Here is a 21,635-nt window from a genome sequence, read left to right as displayed (position 1 = left end):
TGTCAGTGCGAGGTGTCACAGTGTCCAACAGTGTGGTGTCCCTGTGGGGGGAAGTTTTGGTGTCACTGTACTGCACCCTCAGGCGTCAGCAGCTGCAGCAACGGGTGGGTATCCAACAGCTGGGCTGGGGGATGGGAGGCAGAGGAACAGGGTGTTTCACCTTACATACTGATGATGATGACAACGATGACAAGATGCCTCAGGGGGTGATGGTGAGTATGGGAGATAAATAACTTGTGACCTTGAAGTTGTAAGTTCTTGAGTGTATAATTACACCTATACATTAGGCCTAGGATACTGTAGAGTGGATACTGTCAGTGGCAAACTGTTAGGGATGAACTGGACCAAGGGTCACTGGTATTATAGTCCTTATAACAAGATAATGAGTTTTGCTTTCTTAGCTGATACAGTACTCACGTTACAGTAACAACTGTCTGAAATGATCCTCCTGCATTTCTTTACCCCTGGCGCCCTCTCTTGGTACACATTCAACGGTAAGTGGTGAAAATACCTACATGTATCAATGAGGTTGTTTGACTTCAAAACTAAACCCGACTAGAATTCAGGCGAGGCTTGGTGAGATCAGGCGGAGGCAGTGCATCTGTGCACTCAAGTTGGACAATGTAGTGCAATTCTAACTGCACGGCTTGAAAACGTGGACGTGACAACATGACGACTATGAAATCCTCAATAAAGCACCCCATGAATTATCTTTAACTACCAGTCTTTACATTGTGGCATAAAACACTTTTCGTGATTCAGGTACGCGTGTCAAAAAAACATTCATGATTGGTCATGACAGGTCTTCCACAATGAAGGCACTTGCTGCTTCACGCCAACATTTCTGAGCAAGTCGGACAGATTTGATCCCCATTATGCAACAGATATTGAATGGCACTGATCAGCAAATACTCAAAATGTATCCTCTCAAACACGAGCATTAACACAACTATGCTTCAATCAACTCATTTTTATCAACAGAAACCACATTTTCTCTCCTGAATTCATACAGTGACAAAACAATGAAGATAAAACAACCAAATGAAAAACATGAAAGTATATGAGAGTTGCATCATCTGTTTTGGCCCAAATCTCCAAGGTATTTGTGGACACAAGTGAAGTGAAGGTTGCGGGGAGGTTGTTTAGACTAGGTTGTACTCAGCGTTGCTGTTTCATCCGTTCTTCTCACAAAGGGAGTACAGCAACTCAATCTGTTCAGCATCCCCAAACCCTGGGCTGTGGGACGAGGAAGAAATAAACATAAAAACTAAAAAACTAAAAACACTGTAAACATTGTAGATTGTAGAAACATTGTAGATTGTAGAAACATTGTAGAAGTCTGCCTCCTAACAGTGCTCTGTCCAAAGGACTCCCGCTGCTCTATCCCCCCATTCCTCTCACCGTCCCGGGGTCTCAAGGATCAGTGGGATGTTGTCCAGCCTGGGCTCATTCACAATGTCCTGGAAAGCTGCGATTCCTATCTGACCCTTCCCAATGTCCTCATGTCGGTCCAGGTGACAGCCCAGTTTACCTGTCAATCACAGCCAGACAGGAGGAAACACCCAAGAGGAGCAATTACTTCACAGGTACTGTATTAGGACAAAACTAACTATACTATACTATACTTTTGTCTGACTGAAGCCCAGGTGCTGTGTTTAGTGTTTGTGATTATGATCTGCTGATTAATGGAATGTGGAGATTCTACAGAAACGTCTTGAAGGCTCCAATTGTTTTTATTCCAATACTTTTCAATCATAATACATCTCAATGTATTCAATCATAATCAATCACTACTTGTCTTCTTGTTGTGTGGGAGTGAATCAGCAGCACAGGGTTCCTCAGTTCACCTTTAGAATCATTGAGGTGGATTGCTCTGAGGTAATGCAGTCCGACTGTCTGATCAAACTCGTCCAACATCGACTTCACCCCTCCCTCTGCAGACAGGTCATAACCTGGTGGTATCGTAAACATGCTACATTTGTCTCATCTTGACATTCTTAAAGACCTATAATGATTATGGTTTTATATGCTATATTATATTTTGAGTGATCAAGGATAGATATGAACAAATGCTGAGTAATGATAACTGAGATATTTTTGGAAAAGAAAGTCATAAACCAGTCTGACTCACCATAAGCAAAGGCATGGCATGTGTCCAGACACACACCAACTCTTGTCTGGTCTCGCACCTTGTCAATTATGTTTCGCAGTTCACTGAATTTACCACCCACTGTACTGCCTTGTCCACTCATATTCTCCAGCACTGAGAGAGAGAGAGGTTTGAGGGGAGGCATTAGGAAGATTCAGGAAAAGACCAATTAATTTCAAGGGCTTTACTTAAACTGGTGAAATAATCCACTTAGTAAACCGTAGTTTACCAGTGACGATGGCAGGTATTTGCTGGTGAGCGTGGTTAATGGCCTGGGCTATCTTCTCCACACATTGCTCTGTCGTGATGGAACCCAGAGAGGAGCCAGGGTGAAAGTTGTAGAGGCTCAGACCCAGAGCACTGCAGCGGCCTAGTTCATCTACCAGCATGGCCTGGCTCTTGTCAAACACGTCTGGAATACAACATGAGGAGAATATTAATGGATGAAATGGAATTGACATGGTTCTGTTAAAAGCAGTGAGACAAGAGCACTGCTGGGAGTCAAACCAGGGGAATGGATCTCTTCAGACTGAACCCGGCTCCTCCTCTTCTGACCTATCCCCTTCCTCGCACTTCCCCACATACCTTTTGATTGACCTGCAACTTTGCCATTTAAAGTAGCAATCTCAAGGTGATCTTTGGCACTTTGGACTTATTCAAACTGCTTTGAACTTGGAGTTTCACATTGCACAGAAAATAGTTGTCAAGAGCCCTGTCTGATATGCATTGGAAGGGAAGATTTCATGGATCATGCATCATCGTGAATTGTGTGTGTGTGTGTGTGTGTATAAACCTTCTTTGGGAGAGCCACAATTCATCAGGTAGGACCCGTGTGGTACTATGTGAGCGGAGTCAAACCCATGTTGGGCGCATTGCTCCTGAAACTTGGCTGCTGCTGATAGGTCCAGGGCAGGCCTCTTCCAAGACCGTTGGGAGCCTAGGAAAAGGGCAAAACTACGACCCCCCTGCTCTGTGCTTGCTCCAACCGCTTTCCATATTCCGCCTGAGGGGGGGAAATATATATTTGTCATGGAAAAATTGTGTTCACATATTTAGTTCACACGATTATGACAGTTTCAAAAGAGGCACAGACTAAAGGTTTGATATCATCATGTAGTTTTTTTTTTTTTTACCTGATATAGAGACATGAGCTCCGATGTACTTGTTTTTTTCATGGTCCTTACTTTCCCTCACCCTCATTTCCTCGCTCTTTCTGTCTCCTGAGGGTTCACCAACCCTAGCCTCCTCACCTTCGTTGTCTCCTTCCATTCCTCCCTGTGATTTCCTTTTCATTGTCACTCTCTTCCTTGGACCCATTGCTTCTGTTGAAAGAGGTAAACATTTAACAATTCAAACAGAAGATCTCTGTTACAGAGCCTTTCAAATCCGGTTACTCTTCACTAATGTTTCCAATTCATGGTTGAAATTAATTGAAACGTAATTTGGTAGCTAAAGACCAATCATGGGGAGCACTAACTGGGAAGATACCTCGCTCGAGGTTCCTCTTTTTGATTAGTATTATGATCTGAATTCTTTAAGTCTTGCGCCACTGTCTTGCAGGAATGATGCGCTCCCTATAATAAATGATGTACTGTAGCTGAATCTGATCACTAACACACTTTGCATCACAATGCCTTATATTATATTATAACATTAGTTTCGAGGTTCGAATAGAAATCTCTTCTAATATTACTGAAATCTTAATCATTTTTTGAAATGTGTTATACATGTCAATTTGTATATATGACGTCACCGATCAACCGAATTAAGCCTGCTGCCTTCACGCACATACACACATGTTGCCACTATGCCAGTCGACGCTTCCATGATGCTACCTACGCACTATGACAATTATTAAACAGATTATGGTGACACTCATCAATGTCTAATGGTTAATGCTGTTGTAATGAACTATGTCAAGAGTTTTCGTATAATGAAGGTCAGAACATTGTCCCTCATCCCCCCACCCACTCCCGTCAGAGCCAGACTCTCCATACATACTGAGCAGCAAGATGGCCGACCGGCAGCCAACTGACTTTACAGCGCTTTAAAAAAAAGAAAGAAAAAAAAAGGAATTATTCTGCACATTAGGTTTACATTGTCATAGTACTTACTTACAAATCATTAGCTCGAGTTATATTTCTTTTATTAAGCCACATACTTGATTATTCGTTTAGTGGTCGTTGTTTTTTCATGTAGCCTCGAATGCCTCAAAAAAAAAAAACTGAACATTTCTGCACTGAAGCACTTTAAGCTAAGCTAGCTTATCACGCTAGCTCTGTGATCATATGTGATTCCTGAGGTGAGTGTGCAAGCGACATTATCGTATGACTACTATGTTCAACAGTTTCTAGACAGTTGCATTGTTTATTTTTCATGCATATTCCATAGATTTCGGGTAGAGGTTAGTTAGCAAGCTACGACTTGTTAAATTTCTCCCGACATCGAATCGGTCCGAAAATTGTGTGCCAGTTTTTGCAGCTAGCCAGCCAAGTACAGTTTAGCTGCTAGCCAGCCCAGTACAGTTCTGCTGCTAGTTTAGCTAGCCAGCCAAGTACAGTTCTGCTAACCAAGTACAGTTCTGCTAACCAAGTACAGTTCTGCTAGCTAACCAAGTACAGTTTTGCTGCTAGCCAGCCAAGTACAGTTTTGCTGCTAGCCAACCAAGTACAGTTCTGCTGCTAGCCAGCCAAGTACAGTTTAGCTGCTAACCAGCCAAGTACAGTTTTGCTGCTAGCTGCTAGCCAGCCAAGTACAGTTTAGCTAGCCAAGTACCGTTTGCTGCTAGCTGCTAGCCAGCCAAGTACAGTTTAGCTGCTAGCCAGCCCAGTACAGCTACCCTGCAGGCAGGAGGATGGCTGTCGTCGTGCGATTGATGAACTTAACGTCTTTCCGAAACTAGTATCTATCAATCTTGCAAAGTTCAACCGACTAGCCTTCCTTTGTTTTGCAAGACGCTTGTTGGATAAGCTAACATTGTTGGACATGTTTGTTCGCATTATTACTACATTTCATAAAGATGGTGTGGCATTTTAGCTGCGCAGCTAGCCGTCGTCAGGACGGAGTACTAGCTTGGCTAACGCGTTAGTGTGACCCGTGCGCTCCTAGTCAAGGGATTACGGTAGCTATAATAGTATAGCTATTAAGGTAGCTTGTTCATTAGACTCGTAAAGGACTTTCAGAGCTACGGTGCAGACAGACAGACAGAACTTGCCTCTAATTCTAAGTTACGTGCTTCTTCTCGCCACGGTAAACGGCCGCGGGCGTCTTTGCGTCAAGCTGTGTCTGCGAGATCGATTCATTTCAATTGCGTGTTAGCTAATTAGCTACCGTTAATGGCCCCGTGTGTCGTGTGTCATGTGTCACTTTCAGCCCGCCACAGCTTCATCAATCTCACTAGTAGCCAGCCATTGCTGTTTTATATTAGGGCGTTAAAAGGTAATATCAATATCTGTGTAAGTATTATTATTGTTAGGTAGCTATTGTCAAACTAAGCTAAACTATATGAACAGATTAGAAACCACCCTGTGCTGTGCGCCCACCAGGCCGCCGAATGCAGGTCAGCTAGCTAAGCTAACGGTACATGAAGCTTTAAGCAGCGGGCCAGTCAGAGACATTAGCTACCCCGTTGGCCGTGATGATATTGATATTGAGGACCATAGTCAGCGACATCAGGTTCGTTTTCCGTTACAGGTCATTTTGCATAGCATTGTGAATTCATAGTGATTGAATGTGTACTACTGCCCATGAGAAAATGGACTCTGGCAATGTCATGCCTTGCCTACAAGCGATGCATATTTAGTGTCTATGAATGAGTCTGGTTCCGAATGCATTTTTAATACTTGGTTTGACATATAGAGTATTATTACAAGCGTTCCCATCCATGCCATGGCAAACATGTATGCTAATTGTGTTAGATGTTCTGTGAGACATTATATCAAGGCAAATCAGCCATTTAAATCAGCCATTCAGAACCATTACATTTCTGTCCCTGGACCGTGATGAAGTCATGCGAACATACGAGTTCAAAAACATGCCAACATGATTTGATCAACAGGACTGTATCACACTGCTTAAGAAGCTTTCGCCTTTGAAGCTTATGACAAGACCCGTCCGCTCCTTACATTAGCTAAGGCTTGCAAGGGGAGGATAAGCTTGGAATTTCCTGCAGGTTTATTATGGGGATAATTGCCATATGAGCTGTGCACGTGCCCAGCAATCTTCTGAGCCCTAGGCTGATTCGTCCAATGGAGCGTACAGCTATTGTTGTTCAATAACACAGGAGGATCTGCATTGTTTTTAATTAGGTTTTTCTCATTCAACCCAGAAAGAAGTATCAGGAAAGGGAACAGTAGTTCATGGACGACAAGAAAAGGAAGAAAGACGACAAAAGGAAAAGGGAAGCCTCTCAGAAGGTAAGGATGTTAATTAATTATTACTGTCCTTTTATGTCAAATGTCACTTTGCAAAAACGATCAGTTTTGCTCATTTCGTGATGGGGTTTTTCTTCCTGCTGACGTTGGCACAATAGCACTCTGATGAACCTGAGCTACCACCATGATCTGTTTCATTATGTGCAAAGTTGGGTTTGCCAGTAGGGGTCCATTTAGTATCGCTAAGTCGCTTGTGGTACACACAACAAGTCTCAACAAATATGTTGATAGATTGCTGATTATTCCCCATTACGCCTGGCACTTGACCCAGACCAGGGAATGTTCTTCTCCTAACCAGTGCCATGCATAACTTCCTGTGTTATACAGAATGAGATGTTTGTCTTAGATTTGGATGAATGACAAAAGCACACGTTTGCGATTTCTTGCTTTATGATGTTGGTTTTGAGATTTCCATTTTTGAAAACTGATTCAAGCGTTTCTTGTTTCAGGTTGCTGAGCAAAAAAACAAAGGTAAGCAGTGTGTGTGTTTCTGAGTTACCTGGTTGCTATGTTTACAAGGTCCCACCTGTCTCTCCTTGTCTGTTCACGCCCCTCTTGCCGTTTTACATGTGTTTTTGGATCTCACTGCTTTAGTTTGTTTTCGCTGCACAGTCTTTTGGCTTTGTCACTCCAGTGAAACACGACACAGAAAATCTCTATAAACAAACAGCACTGTTTTTTCCTTTCCCACCCTCGCTATCAACACTCAGTGTGCCTATTATTTAGTGTGTAGAATGTAGCAGTTTTCTCTCATTTTAAAATAATGATGGCTAGACATTTTATTAGTGTTTTGTCTTTACATCCAATCTCTGTTTTGTATACTGCATGTTCGTTTGCTGACTTCTGACTTCTCTCTGTTCCACCTCGCAGTGCCAGAATTGACCAAGCCCACGTCCGCCCAGTCTCCTGCTACCCCCAGCTCTGCATCCCCTAGCCCTGGAACCACCCCCTCTGCGTCTCCCTCCCCTGCCACCGCGGCTGCAGGCGCCCCCCCTCAGGGCGGGAACAATGCGAAGCGGCCGGCGGTGGCCAACGGACAGCCCTCCCCCGGAGCCCAGGCCCCCCAGCGCTACATGCCCCGAGAAGTGCCCCCGCGATTCCGCTGCCAGCAGGACCACAAAGTGCTACTGAAGAGGGGCCAGCCGCCGCTGTCCTCCATGCTGCTGGGGGGAGGCACTGCGGGAGGGGGAGACGGACCCAATGCAACCATGGCTGCTGCCTCAGGTCAGTGTCATCACATGGGTGTGCAAGTTCCTACTGTTTAATTCCAAAGTTTCTCTTTATGAGAATAATGATATTGTCGCGGTTAGAGGTTATAAGGTGTTCGTGAGGGGTTAAGAGGTAACCTGTTTGTTTGTTTGCTACCACTCCAGATTCCAGTCCAGGCTCTGTGGGTCAAGCTGCTCCCTCACTGCCCCTCACCTCATCCTCCTCCTCCTCCTCATCATCAATCGCTGCTGCTTCTTCTACTACTTCTTCTTCAAATTATGCAAATTCCACGTGGGGGGCAGGCTCTGGCAGCCAGCCCTCCTCTCAGGGCAGGGAGAAGGTGATAGTGGACGGCTCGGACCTGGATGAGTGGCCTAGTATCGCCGTTGGTGACGTGGGCGGAGCTACAGTTGCCGGGAGTGCGTCGGGGGAGGGTGGTGGAATGCCGAACAGCAGTGCCTCATGGACCGACAGACACCTCCAGCAGCCGCCGAAAGCTGTAGGAACCGGAGGAGGAGGGAAAGGTGGCGATTCTGGCAATCCTTCTCCCACTTCTTTGTTCTCTTTGCCCAATGAATGTATGCAGTCTGGCAGTGTTGTGTGGGGGTCTGCCTCGCAGGGTCCTGTAGGAGGGAATGCAGCTGCCGCAGGGTCATTGCCCTCCATTTCCAAAGCCTCCCCTCTACCAGGGAACCCTGAAGGCTCCCTTGGTGGCAGCAGTGGGATCCCTGGTGCCAACTTCAACCCAAATGCCAACCCTTCTGCCTGGCCTGCCCTGGTGCAGCAGGAAGGGGCTGGGGCAGCTTCTTCAGATGGTGGCCCCTCTTCCCTCCAGAGCCCTGGGTCTCTGTCTGCCAACAACCCTTCCCTGGGAGTGGGACACCCACCTCTATCTGTGAATCAATCCGCTCATCAGCACCAACTTCACCAAATGCAATCCAGAGACAGAGAGCACGCGGCGGCGGGAGAGTGGGGCGGAGCTGCGCTGGAGACTGGAGCAGGACCAAAAAGTGCGGGGGAGGGGGGCGAAATAGACTGTGGGGGTGGCAACGGGGGGGACAACCTCGCTGCCTCTCAAACCTCGTCCTCCTCCTGGAGAGGCCAGCCTTTCCCTGCTGCCAACTCCAAAACCGGTGCCTCAAGGACTGACGGGTGGGAGGGAGGAGCCGGAGGGGGGTTCGCAGCTGCTGAGGGTGGGGGTGGAACGTCAGGGTGGGGGTACAGAGGTCAAGGGGGAGGTGGGGGTAATGCCTGGGGCGCTGGAAGTGGGGGTAACAGTCAAACCCCCGCGGTATCTCAGGGAGGGTGGGGCGGAGGAGGAGGGGAGAGAGCGGTTCCGGCAGGAGGAGAGTGGGGGGCTAATTCAGGTGGTGTTGGTGGGGGTGGCAATCCGGTCGGGGAGGGTGGTGGTGGTGGCTGCAGCAGTAACAGCAGCAGTAGCGGGGGAAGCATTGGCAAGCCCCCCGCCGCCTCCGCCTCCCCTACATCCACTACCACTACCACAAGAGCTTGGGACAATCAGAAGGCGGTCGGGGGGGACGGAGGGGCAGGGGACACAGGGGACTGGGGGGGAGCCCAGGGCAGCAGAGGTGGAGGAGGTACCTCTTCCTCCAGCGGTGGAGGGAACTCCAGAGCTGGTAGCGGGCCCCACAATCAGCACCACAGCCACGGGCACCAGCGCTCCCACCCGCCTCCCCCCAACCCCGAAGTGGCCTTACAGAACCTTCTCAGCCGCAGTGACTTGGACCCCCGTGTCCTGTCCAACACAGGCTGGGGGCAGACCCAAATCAGACAGAATGTGGCATGGGATCTGGAGGGAGGAGGAGGAGGAGGTGGAGGAGGAGGTGGTGGTGGTGGTGGTTCATCTGCTTCATCCAAAAATGCTTCATCTTCGATGGGTTCTCAATACTCCGCAAGCTCGACGACTACTGATCCAATCGCTTCTTACCCTGTCGCTGGCTCCACCCCCAACCCTTCACTTGTGCCCTCGGCTGGCTCTTCTGGAGAGGGCTGGGAGAGCAGCAACAGCAGCAGCAGCGGCGCCTCCATACCCACACGGGGGCCACCGCCATCAGGCCCCAACATGAGGAATCCTGGCCTCTCACAATCTGGGTCGCAGACCACTGGAGTGGGCATGGGAGGAGGCCTTGGACCTGGGCAAGGGAAGCCCACAGGGGGCTGGGGAGGGGCTGGGCCGTCAGAGAGCCAAGGAAAAGGGTGGGGGAATGAAGGCTCTGACTGGAGGGAACGCAGAGCAGGGGGCGGAGGGGGAGGAGGCGGGTGGGGAGGGGATTCTGGACAACAGGGTAACCCAGCAGGTGGTGGTGGAGGTGGCTGGGGAGGGAGTCAGGAGGAGAAAGGGACAGGGACAGGGGGATGGAAGGAGATGGGTAGGGATGGCAGAGGAGGAGGAGGAGGAGGAGGAGGAGGGTGGGGTGGACAGAGGGGTGGGGCTGGGGGGGATAATTGGGGAGATCGAGAGCCCAAATCAAGTGGTGGTGGTGGTGGTGGAGGAGGAGGAGGAGGAGGAGGAGGAGGAGGAGGATGGGGAGACGAAAGGAAAGGTGGAGGAGGAGACACTGAAGTTGGTACGTGGGGAAGCTGGGATGAGGGAGCCCCTAGACGAGGGGCCGGGGGGGACATGGGGGGCAAACCCCACCAGGGTTGGGGTGGAGGTGGAGGAGGTGGGGGTGGAAAAATGCACCCGTCACAGATGCCAAACAGCCAGACAGCCTCACTTAAAGGCGCGGCACCACAGCAGCAACAATCACAGCCCCAGCAGCAGCAGCCCCAGCAGCAGCCCCAGCAGCAGCAGCAGCAGCAGCAAACGCTGGACCAGGGGGCTGTGCAAGGGGGCTGGGGACGTCAACCGGTTCCCCAAGCCCAGAACCAAAGCTCAGGCTGGACCGCTGGACCCATTCCCAGTGGACCAGGAGAGGTACCAGAGCCAAGTGGTTGGGAGGAACCTTCACCACAATCGATAAGCAGGAAGATGGAGGTCGATGATGGAACTTCTGCTTGGGGTGACCCCACCCGTTACAACAAGAGTGTCAATCTGTGGGACAAGAATGAAGCCGCGCCGAGTCAACAGCAGCAACAGCAGCAACAGCAGCAACCGCAACCGCAGCAGCAACCGCAGCAGCAACCGCAGCCGCCGCCGCCAATGCATGGGCAGCCGCAGGCCCAGCCACAGGGGCCACCCCCTGTGTTGCAGCAGCAGCCTGGCAGGCAGTCTGCAGGAATCGGGGACAGAAATGTCAACCCTGGTCATAGACCTGGGCCAGGAAAAGCTGCAGGGATGGGTAAGAGTTGCTGTTTGTTTTACAGTTTTTCCATCAAATGTTTCGCCCTGTCCACATATCATATTTGCGTGCCGATGACCTACAGTGTTACCAAACCTATAATAGTGCAATTAAACACACCGGTATCACTGATGTACTCACCCCAATGGTGGTCCTCTGTGGCTCCGTTTACTGGACCGTGGCGCTAACAACGCTTGTGGGTTTGATTCCCGCTGGGACCATATATACATACCAATGTATGCACTCATTGCAATGTAAGTCACTTTGGATAAAAGCGTCAGCTAAATGGCCCCCTCTGTCTGCAGCTCCATCCTCCGGCTGGGGCGGAGGCTCCCCCTCGAGCCCGTCGGTGGATGACGGCACCACTGCCTGGGGGAAGCCTACGGAGACGCCCACCGGCTGGGGCGAACCCGAGGACACTGGCAAGTCCTCCGGCTGGGGTAACCCTCCGCCCAACCCTGTCAAATCTGGTGAGGAAACGCTCATATTCCACAGAATGGCCCTGTATCATCCTTTTGGCAACCCAGACACTGGCCCTTACATACACACGGTAAGATGACACTATTAACGACTTGTACTCAGCAGGTCCAAAGTCTATGCAAGAAGGCTGGGGTGAGGGGGAGAGCTCGGTGGCAGCCTCACGCCATTCCAGCTGGGAAGAGGAGGAGGAAGGAGGAGGAGGGGGGGTGTGGAGCAGTACTGGGTCCCAGGGAAGTAGCTCCTCATACAACAGCGGAGGATGGGGCCAGGGCCACGGGGGCAAGAAGCCTGGTGGTAACAACAAGGTAGGACAACTCTGGTTGAGATGGTTTGGGATGGGTTGGGATGGGATGGGTTTAGTTGGGATGGGATGCAATGCCTATTGTAGCTATTCAAGAAGTGGAGTTGGATTGGACGATGGCATTTGTCTGAAAGATGCTTCAACATAATTGTCGCGCAACTGTTGTTGAATGCTGTCAGTTGATTTAACTAGGGTAGGTAGAAATTATGTCGGACTGTAATCTCACGTCTGTGTCTGTCTTTATCCGTCAGGCTCCTCTGAAAAGTGGAGGAGGAGACTCCTGGATGAACCCAATGAACAGACAGTTCTCTAACATGGGGCTCTTGGTAAGGCCTTATTTAAGTGTGGTTCATGATTGAGACAGACAGTAGGGATGCTCCGATCTGGATTTTTGGGGCCGATACCGATCACCGATTATTTTCCTCAAGATCAACCGATACCGATACCGATTTTTTTTTAAATACATAACTGTAGGCCTACTGACTGGATAGCCTACATATTTTTTGCTTTTTAGACAAAAGTTTTGATCCATTAGGCACCAAGCAAACGCAGACCCATTTTTATGTCATAGTAAAAGTCTGGCCTATCACCCAGTTAGGGCCTGAAGCCCAAGTCAGTGATATGGCTGTATAAAAGACATCATAAACGTGGCCTTCATGGTTTACATACTGTTACGTCCTCCTATGTTTTCTGTTCAGTTATCTGTCTTCCCCAGGAAAAAAAAAAGGAAAAAAGATCGTTTTTTGCGATCGGCCATTTTTGCCGATCACCGATCGAGTCATTTGGAGTGAAATCGGCCGATTTAAATCGGTGGCCGATAAATCGGAGCATCCCTAACAGACAGTTTGGGAATGTATTATCTTGGCTAACACAATAAGAACGACATACCAGTAGTCATGGCTGTGATGTTGTATATGCCCCATACCCACTTCACAACCTTTAGCCTCATTGCCTCTTAGCCTCGCACAGCCTACATCATTTATTGTTGTATGCACCAACCTCACCAAGTCCATTTCCACTATTTGCAAAACACTTGCATATTACGTATTTGGCGATACGTGCCAAATAAAAGAATTCTGATGTTGATGGTGGTGGTGGTGGCTGTTGTTTGCAGGGTGATGACCCCAGTGGTCGACCCCCCCTGGACTTGGCCCCTGGCCCTCCTCAGGATAAGAAAATGGAGGCCGAGAAGCGAGGGATGGGCCTGAACGACTACATTGGAGAGATACGTAAAGCGGGGAGAGCAGGAGGAATGGCCTACCGGTCACCTGGTTCCAAAGATGTGGGGCCTGGGGACCCTGGGCCTTACTACGACAAGGTACTTCCAGAACCACCACACCCCTGTGACGTTCTAACTGTTACCCGAGTCCCTCTTGTCTTGTTAACTCTTTCTTCTGTATTCTCTCTCTTCCTCTCTTCCTTTTTGATTTCTACTGCCCCCTCCTCCGTTCTTCCTTGTCTCCCCACTTCTCCCCTGACACTGATTGGCTGCCATCAGCAGACCTTGCCTTTCACCAATCAGGATGGGTGCCTTGGGGAGGAGGGGCCTTGCTCTCAATACTCTCCGCCCACAGTCTACAAGCCCTCCCCCCTCTACAACCACAACACTATCCCCCCTAGACAAGTAAGGCTGTGTCCCCTGGTCTCTCTAAGTCTGTTGCCTCACCCTATACCCCCCCCCCCCCGCTAGAAATTGTACTCACTGTCAAAAACATCATCAGTCAGAAGTGCCCCAAAATCTGTCTCTCTGTTTCCAACTGTTCTTCCTCCTGTGTGTGTCTGTCATTTCCTCTGTCATCTTCTGTTCACAGTTTATAACCCCCCCTCTCTTCTCTTGTCAGGGTGGTCATAATATGTTTGGTAGCGGTGGGATGGCCCAGTCAAGACACCAGCCCGGTGTGCCACCCATAAACCAGTCCCCAGGGATAAGAGCGCAAGTGCCTCATCAGTACCTGTCGCCACAGGTACCGTTAGGTTTTTGAATTTCATCAGACTGTTGACTTGGTCTCCTGTGCCTGTTTCCTAGTCAAGACAATTCTGTTCATTAGTTCACTTCCCCCCTGTGCACAAAACCCTGATCGGTACCATTGATTTTGGTCTCTGCTTCCAAGTAAGTTCTTTCTCAGAAACACATGTCCTGCCCAAAGAAGTGATTTATGTTACAAAGCTGCTGCTGATTAGTAGAACTTACAGGAGTGATTGAACAGTCGATGGAGGAGACTATCTCCACACAAAGCACAAAGCAGGGAGCAAAGCCCTCATCGACAGTGACGTGTTGCGTGCGTTTGAGTTTGAGTATTCTGTGCTCCCGTGGTAACCGGTATGTTCTGTGTATACCAGGTGCCAGGTTCAGTGCTGAAGCAGATGCCGCCCCCCAGCGCTAGCGTCGGTGGGGTGGGTGGAGTGGGCGGGGTGGCAGGTGTAGGAGGGGGTGTGTTCCCCCCTCAGCTGTCCCCCCAGCACATCGCCATGCTCAGCAGCATATACCCCCCTCACATCCAGTTTCAACTGGTGAGTAGCAGGGGACCACACCTCCTCTATTTTGAAGGGTTGCCCGCCCCCAAATCTTAGGTTTTCTTTCTGGCGTCCATATAAGTCCATATCCCTCACCAGCAGTTATCAGGCCTCGGTCTATAAACCGGAGGTGAAATCTGTGGACCCCAATACAACAGAGGCTGGTAGAGGTAGAAATCGTAGGATGGGCTCCTTGTAAATGCAAGGAATGAGGAATGGTATCAAACATGCCAGTCCCTCCTTCAATTCCTGCCTCCACGAGCCTCCCCTGCAATACAATATAAGTGGTAGAGGGGGGCCACCATTGAGGTTGAGGCCAGTTGTATAGCATACCCCTGGATTATTGTTATAGTCAGTTGGCAAGATGGTGCAGGTCTTTCTCTGGTATTTAATGCAAATGGATAGCAGGGGTTTCAGTGGTGAACCTCTCTCCCCTGTCCCCTCCCTCCAGGCGTGCCAACTCCTCCTGCAGCAGCAGCAGCCGCAGACCCAGCAGCAGCAGCAACAGCAGCTCCTGCAGAACCAGAGGAAGTTCCCCCAGAACATCCGCCAGCAGGCGGACCCCCAACAGGTACTGTGCACTTCACACAACCCCCCACCATTTCTGTGCACTGACACAGGAAACATACAGATGCAAGGGTAGTTGTACCGTCACGTGTCCATGGGGAGGGAATGGAATAAGGAATGGTATGAACACTGGAGTTTGGTACCGTACCTCCTTCCATGCATTCCAATGAGCCCGTCCTCTGATTTCTACCTCTACCAGGCTCCCTTAGTACACAACCCCCCACCATTTTGTTGCACTCTGGTAGGCAGGAAATATTACAGATGTAAAGATACAGTCTTGAATACCATCATGTGTATAATCTCTCTCTGTGTCTGTACCTGGTTTTATCATTTGTTTGGTTTTCGCATTTGCTCTCACTGTATCATTCTCATTGTGTTTCATTATCGTGTTCTATCAGAATTGCTTTTATTACATCCAATGTACAGGTACACAAAAGTAAAATTCTTAGGCTTATGTTCATCATCATTGGCATTGCAGCAGCATACAAAATCAACAATAATAGAATAAAGTAAAGTAAGTAATAATAAATTAAAATAAGGTGATAAAGTGATGGTAGTCGTACTACAGCGGGACCAGTCGTACTGCAGTAGCGTCAGTGTGCAAAATGCTGTACAGGTTACAATATGATACAATATGCAATATAATACAGATATGATACAGTACAGGAAGTCAAGTAGTATTCAGGTAGTGTTCAAGTAATCAGTAATCTCTCATTAATTTTCTTTTTATTCCCTCAGCTGGCTAAGATCATGGCTCTCCTTCGGCAGCAACAGCAACAACAGCAGCTGGCAGGCGGGGTGGGAGGAGGCTCCAAACTGTCTCCCTCTCACCTGGGTGGGGGCGGCCCCAAACTACCTATGGCTGACAGCCTCCCCCACCCTAGCATGGGGATCTCTGTGGCTGACTTGCACCAGAAAACACAGGGCATGTACTCTGGTGAGTGTCAGTGACCAGGGACCCTGAGCTTTATTCATTTCTATGGTTGTCTGCCTTTGATTAATTTATGCTTACGGTTAATTTATGTGTTGTCAATCGACACTGCCGACAACTGTCAATCGACAGAAATTATGTGTTGTCGACAATTTGTGGCTTGGCCGAAGGGTGTCCAGCTCCTCCTGAACATTCTTATGTCGCTGACTCCGTCACAGATCGTCTATGACAAGGCGAATGACATTTTGTTTAAGTGAACCTTTAGTCCTACAGTGTAGATGCTCTAAAATATAGTGCATGATCATTTCTCTCTTACAGTAGTGAAAGGAATCCTGAATCTTGTAACGGCACACTGGTCCAAAGCTCTGCATGTGATGGAAACCTGAGTGATTGTACTGTAATGGTCATCTAACCCCCTGGTCCTTCCCTCTCAGGGTATGGTACGGGTGTGAACCTGTCTGGTATGGAGCTGGGGGGCTCTGTGGTGGGGGGGCCAGGGGGGATGAAGGATGTCGGTGGACAGCAGTCCCGCTTCAAATGGATGATGGAGGGTCACTCCCCAGCCCCCTCCCCTCCCGAAAGTGTTCTACACAAAAATGGTGAGATGCCTCAAGAAAATAATTCAGTGAATAAGACTGTGGCTTGCCAGCATCGACAATGTTCACACATCTGTTGTCCAGCCTATATTAGATCAAAGCCTCTGTCTCATTCTTTCTCTTCATCCCTCTCTTTCTCCCATCAGGTCCTATTTCCAACCCTATGAAGATGCGGGGGGGCTCCCCATACTCCCAGTATGATATGCTGGGGGGGGAGGGGTTGGGCCTGCCCCCCCAGGGAGATAACTGGCACCGCACCCCTGGAAACAAGAAGCCCAGCACGTCCAGCTGGCCCCCTGGTGAGCGATCTAGACACTCCAGGATTACTGACCAGTGTGTTCCTCGTATCCTCTCCTCGAATCCCCCCCCCTACTTCTCTGACAGTTTTTTTATAGGAATCAAGTATTCCTATAATTCCAAATAAAATAAATATCTAGAATTGCTAGCAAGTGCTGCAGCTGCATGTGGTTCTATTAACTGGCTTCCATCCATTCCATTTGTTTCTTTTGATTGTCAGAATTCCAACCTGGCGTGCCCTGGAAGGGAATCCCGAGTGTTGACCCTGAGAGTGACCCCTACATGACCCCAGGGAGCATGATGGGAAACTCTGGGGTGTCGAGCCTCAATGACACTGAGCACCAGTTGCTAAGAGATAACACAGGTACCCACTTGTATACCTCGGCCGCATCTTAGTAGTGGAACATTGGTTCCTCTGTCTCCTTTCCTCCCATTGGTTCTGAGGTGAATGAACTGGACTTGTGGAAGCTAACGCCCAATAGGCCTCCTTCATATTGCTTCATCTAATAGATTAGTGCAGACGAGGAGAGGAGGAGGCCGTTTAGTAATATTGAGACTGCAGCCCCACTAGGTATCAGTTGCTAAGAGACAAGACAGGCTGACATTCTGATGTACCCAAGTCCATGTTCAGATGGAGCTATCCTCACATACATAATGTAAAGTTCTAAGTATCAGGGGAGACTGTGGTGGAGGTAGGCATCGGAGGACGAGCTCATTGTAATTCATGGAATGAGGAACGTTATTAAACGTGTGCGTTACAAAGAGCCCATGCATTATGAACCTGTCCTCTGATATCTACCTCCACCAGCCTCCCTTGGTAAGTATGTTATTAGGTAAGGAGACCTCTCGCTCCCACTGCATGTTAAAACGATATGTAGATAACATTGAAAATCCAATCGCCCCCTCCCTCCCTTGTGTTTGCAGAATCAACCCCTCCCCTCAACACCTTGCTGCCTTCACCTGGTGCCTGGCCCTACAGTGCCTCAGACAGCCCCCTCAACAATGCACACAACTCAGGTACCGCACCCTTAGTTTACCCCTCTCTGTTATTTTGATTATTCGGTGCCTATTGTCTGTTTTTGCTTGTTCCTTTTGTATCTATATTGTGGATTTAAGACATCAGTGCAGCTTTTTCATGGTGTCAGTGTTTTCCAAATCGCTATTGTGTCTCGCTTGGACCTGCCGCGTGTCCTCCACACGACTCCTCCTAACAGGGATCCTGGTCTCACACTTGTTCATTTCCTGTTTCCCACAGCAAAATACACAGAGTACAAGACCAGCTGGCCCCCCGAGCCCATTGGACACAACAAACAGTGGAAGGCCAACCGCATCAACCAATCCCAGCTCGCACGCCCACCCCCGGGACTGACCAGTCAGAAGCAGGCATCGCCATCCCCTTGGTCGGGAGGAGCCCCGCGATTGGCCCGGGGCTGGGGAGGCTCGGGCAGTGGCCAGGAAAACAGATACGGCCCTGGTAATGTCATAACACCGTGTTGTGTGTAGACAGAGGGGCCTGTGTAGCAGATTATGACACCCTGTACTGTCCATGAAATATTCAGCAGACCTAAATGTACCTAAGAGATGAAACCTGCCCTGATCTGACATTGGGTGCTCAGAACACAGAACCCATTCATATTTGATTTTGGGGGCCTGCCAAGCTAGAAGCAAAGGTTATTTATCATTCATTGGGTTTGAGGAGCTGCAGGGTTACAGAGGCAGGGATTGTGTTTGGAGGGATAAGGGGAACTTATCCACATTTCTGTGGTCTGGCTGGTTTATTTTTGCAGGCTCTGCTTGGAGTGACGGTGGGACCTCCAGAGGAAGCTGCTGGCTGGTGCTCAGCAACCTCACTCCTCAGGTACACACACACACACAACCTCACTCCTCAGGTAACACACGCCCGTTCTGGCTCTCTTTGTGGGACGTACACCCATGCACAATCTCACTCACTTCACAAAATGGCACACACACACACACACACACACACACACACACACACACACACACACACGCGCACAATAACACATGTAACCTCAACCTATAAGCGCGCACACACACACACACACACACCCTAACCCCTTTCTCGCCATGTTGTTTCTGCAGATTGATGGCTCCACTCTGCGCACCATCTGTATGCAGCACGGCCCCCTGTTGACCTTTCACCTCGGCCTGACCCAGGGCAGCGCCCTGATTCGCTATAGCACCCGGCAGGAAGCCGCCAAGGCCCAGAGTGCACTACACATGTAAGTTACTCCTCGCCCGTGACTTGATTCTCAGTCATTAGATCTGAGTGGGTTGTGGTGCTCAATACACTTGAGGCTGGATAATACCCCTGTGCTGAATTCACAGTTACGTGAATGTGAATTTTCCTCCATAATTGCAGGAAAAGAAATCCTCAACCTGACCATTGTCAAACGACCATCTTTTCTCTCCAGGTGTGTCCTGGGTAACACCACCATCTTGGCCGAGTTTGTGAGCGAGGAGGAGGTCGCTCGCTATTTTGCACATTCCCAGGCTGGAGCAGGAGGGAGCGGAGGGACAGCTGGGGCCCCAGGGTCCAGCGGGGGCCAGGGACCCGCAGGGACAGGCGCTGTGGGGGCCAACAGCAGCGGGAGCCTCCAAGGAGGAGAGAGGGACCGGGTCAGAGGTGGAGGAGATGTTGGCTCCGCCCCTGGAGGGAGCAACAATGGAGGAGGCAGCTCGGGGCACTCCAGCTCTGGATGGCAAAGTTTGGACGGTACAGGCAGCTCCTCGGATCCAAACTCCACGCAGGGGCCTGGGCTGAGTATTTTCGCCCAGTGGAGCAGCAATGGTGCTGGGGGAGGAGGGGTGGGTGGTGGGGGCAGTGGTGTGGAGCCCGGTAGGCAGGGTCTGTGGGGGGGTATGGGTGGCGGGGGCTACCCCAGCAGTAGTCTTTGGGGGTCCCCTGCCATGGACGACCGCCACCAGATGGGAAGTCCTGCTGCACTGCTCCCAGGGGACCTGCTAGGAGGTGGGGCTGATTCCATCTGACTGACCAGCCCATGAACACACGCACACTTTATGTGTGCATACACTATATTTACACATGAACGTAAACTCATACACATACATCAACACACACAGTTGAAATGACGTCAGACTACACTGGTCTCTCTCTCTCTCTCTCTCTCTCTCTCTCTCTCTCTCGCACACACACACACACACACAGTCAGTCAGTCAGTCACAAATATGGTGACGTACTAACATTGCACACACATACGCACACACACACACAGTCAGTCAGTCACAAATATGGTGACGTACTAACATTGCACCTACACACACACACACACACAATACACACACACACACACACACACACACACACACATAGATATTATCAGATTCACCCCCTCCCCATCCACACACCTCTTACCCCTAAATGAAGACTTCAACAACAAGACTTGAACAGAAAGTGAAATCCGTTGGACTCAGACTCAACTGAACTCTTTCTTTACCCTTGAGTAAAAACACAAATCACTCGCATCCTGAGGTCCTATCAACTCAGGCATGCACTGTAAAGGAACCAACAAGTGACGCATCACATGGGATGTCCTCTTATGTGGTGTAGAACAGCAACACAACTACACATGCACAGGGTGACTGGTAATGTTACAGTGCCAGCCTCACTGGCAAACCGACAGACACTCACCAGTTACACACTGCTCTGATATTTGACAAGCGAAATTGTATCTTGTTGTATGTCATTTTCTGTTTGTTTTAAAAATGTGGAACCAGTGGAAATCCAGAGATGTCTTTTTTTCCCCTTCAAATGCTGACCTCGTTATATATTTTTTCTTACTCAATCAAGTTCGTTATGTTGTCATGACGATGACTATGATCACTTATTGACTAGCTGTACAAGGTGCCCTCCTGCCTGTGTGTGCATGAAAGGAGTGTGACAGTATGGAGGAGATGATGATGAGGAGGAGGAGGAGGAGGAGGAGGATATTGGGAGTGTCTGTGTTGTTGCCGTGGTGAATGTTTTTGTCACTGAGAGATTCATGATTAACAAGCGAGGCGTGTTGTCTCCAAATGCTTGTCCCAGTCAGGGAGGAGAATAAATGTTTGTGTGATCGCTTACATCAGGTGTACCATGTGTGTTTGTGCGTGCGTGTGCCTGCGTGTGCGTGTGCGTGTGCGTGTGTGTGTGTGTGTGCGTTTGTGTACTCAATTAAAGAGGATCCAAGTGTATGTCTGGGTGTCTGTCTGTCGTGTGCGTGTGTGTGTGTGTGTGTGTGTGGAAAGTTCAAGAACATTGGCACTAATGCATATTTCTCTTAAGTTGTGGTTTTAGCAGCATTTTTTTGTTTTCTATTTTTGTCTGAATTGCAATAATAAAAAAAAGTTTTTTTTTAAAGAAGCAACTAACTGAAGGCATTCATATTAAGAGATGCCAAAACCTACCATACCAAGCTGAGCTGGAGAGGTGTTTTATGAACACGTTAAAGTTACCAATTGTTTTATTTTTTGTTGTTGTGTATGATACCAATTTAAATTAAGGCGGGCTTTATCACTCCTGTTCAGGTTCTTTTTGTTTGTTTTCAGATTTTACAAAGGAGAGGAAGTTAATTTAAGCAGAAAAGAACAAGACAATAAAGGTTGAATTAAACACAGGGTGCTGTGTCTCTTTTGTCGCCTCAGATTCGCATTTACAGATTATAACTCCCACGTTTTAAGCATTTTAATGCTGCTTAGTTCCTACCTCCTTCCAATGAGGAAGCGCTAGGCCCTTTCACAATGATCTCAAATCCAATAGATTAGTAATTGTAGGCAGGGAGGAAAGAAACTGAAATGTATGCAACTGGATGGAAAACATTTCAGTTTACAGGGCG

The 21,635-nt window shown here is 49.0% G+C and overlaps 2 protein-coding genes across 2 annotated transcripts; one reads left to right on the top strand and one right to left on the bottom strand.

Annotated features, from left to right (window-relative positions):
* Positions 1-1,098: 1,098 nt before the first annotated feature.
* On the bottom strand, positions 1,099-3,409 carry LOC308167385 (putative endonuclease 4). The gene is made up of 7 exons (XM_080541799.1): positions 3,283-3,409; positions 2,943-3,152; positions 2,379-2,561; positions 2,132-2,263; positions 1,848-1,952; positions 1,402-1,531; positions 1,099-1,236 (listed from the first exon to the last, which is right to left on the bottom strand). Exons 1-7 carry the CDS (start codon positions 3,347-3,349, stop codon positions 1,173-1,175), a joined length of 891 nt encoding a protein of 296 aa, XP_080397925.1. The 5' UTR covers positions 3,350-3,409; the 3' UTR covers positions 1,099-1,172.
* A 964-nt stretch (positions 3,410-4,373) lies between these two features.
* tnrc6ba (trinucleotide repeat containing adaptor 6Ba) lies at positions 4,374-21,354 on the top strand. Its single transcript, XM_080542602.1, has 22 exons — positions 4,374-4,451; positions 6,477-6,564; positions 7,032-7,053; positions 7,453-7,806; positions 7,956-11,093; positions 11,399-11,563; positions 11,676-11,878; positions 12,126-12,200; positions 12,989-13,192; positions 13,373-13,498; positions 13,716-13,838; positions 14,215-14,385; positions 14,840-14,959; positions 15,694-15,892; positions 16,321-16,485; positions 16,629-16,781; positions 17,000-17,143; positions 17,704-17,796; positions 18,035-18,253; positions 18,567-18,637; positions 18,883-19,022; positions 19,215-21,354. Exons 2-22 carry the CDS (start codon positions 6,508-6,510, stop codon positions 19,789-19,791), a joined length of 6,519 nt encoding a protein of 2,172 aa, XP_080398728.1. The 5' UTR covers positions 4,374-4,451; positions 6,477-6,507; the 3' UTR covers positions 19,792-21,354.
* Positions 21,355-21,635: the final 281 nt, after the last annotated feature.

The sequence above is a fragment of the Nansenia antarctica genome, assembly GCF_963989245.1.
Source record: "Nansenia antarctica genome assembly, chromosome: 11".
Classification (NCBI taxonomy): Eukaryota; Metazoa; Chordata; class Actinopteri; order Argentiniformes; family Microstomatidae; genus Nansenia; species Nansenia antarctica.
The sequence above is the reverse complement of the archived record's forward strand: the minus strand, read 5'-3'. Positions and strand labels throughout refer to the sequence as shown.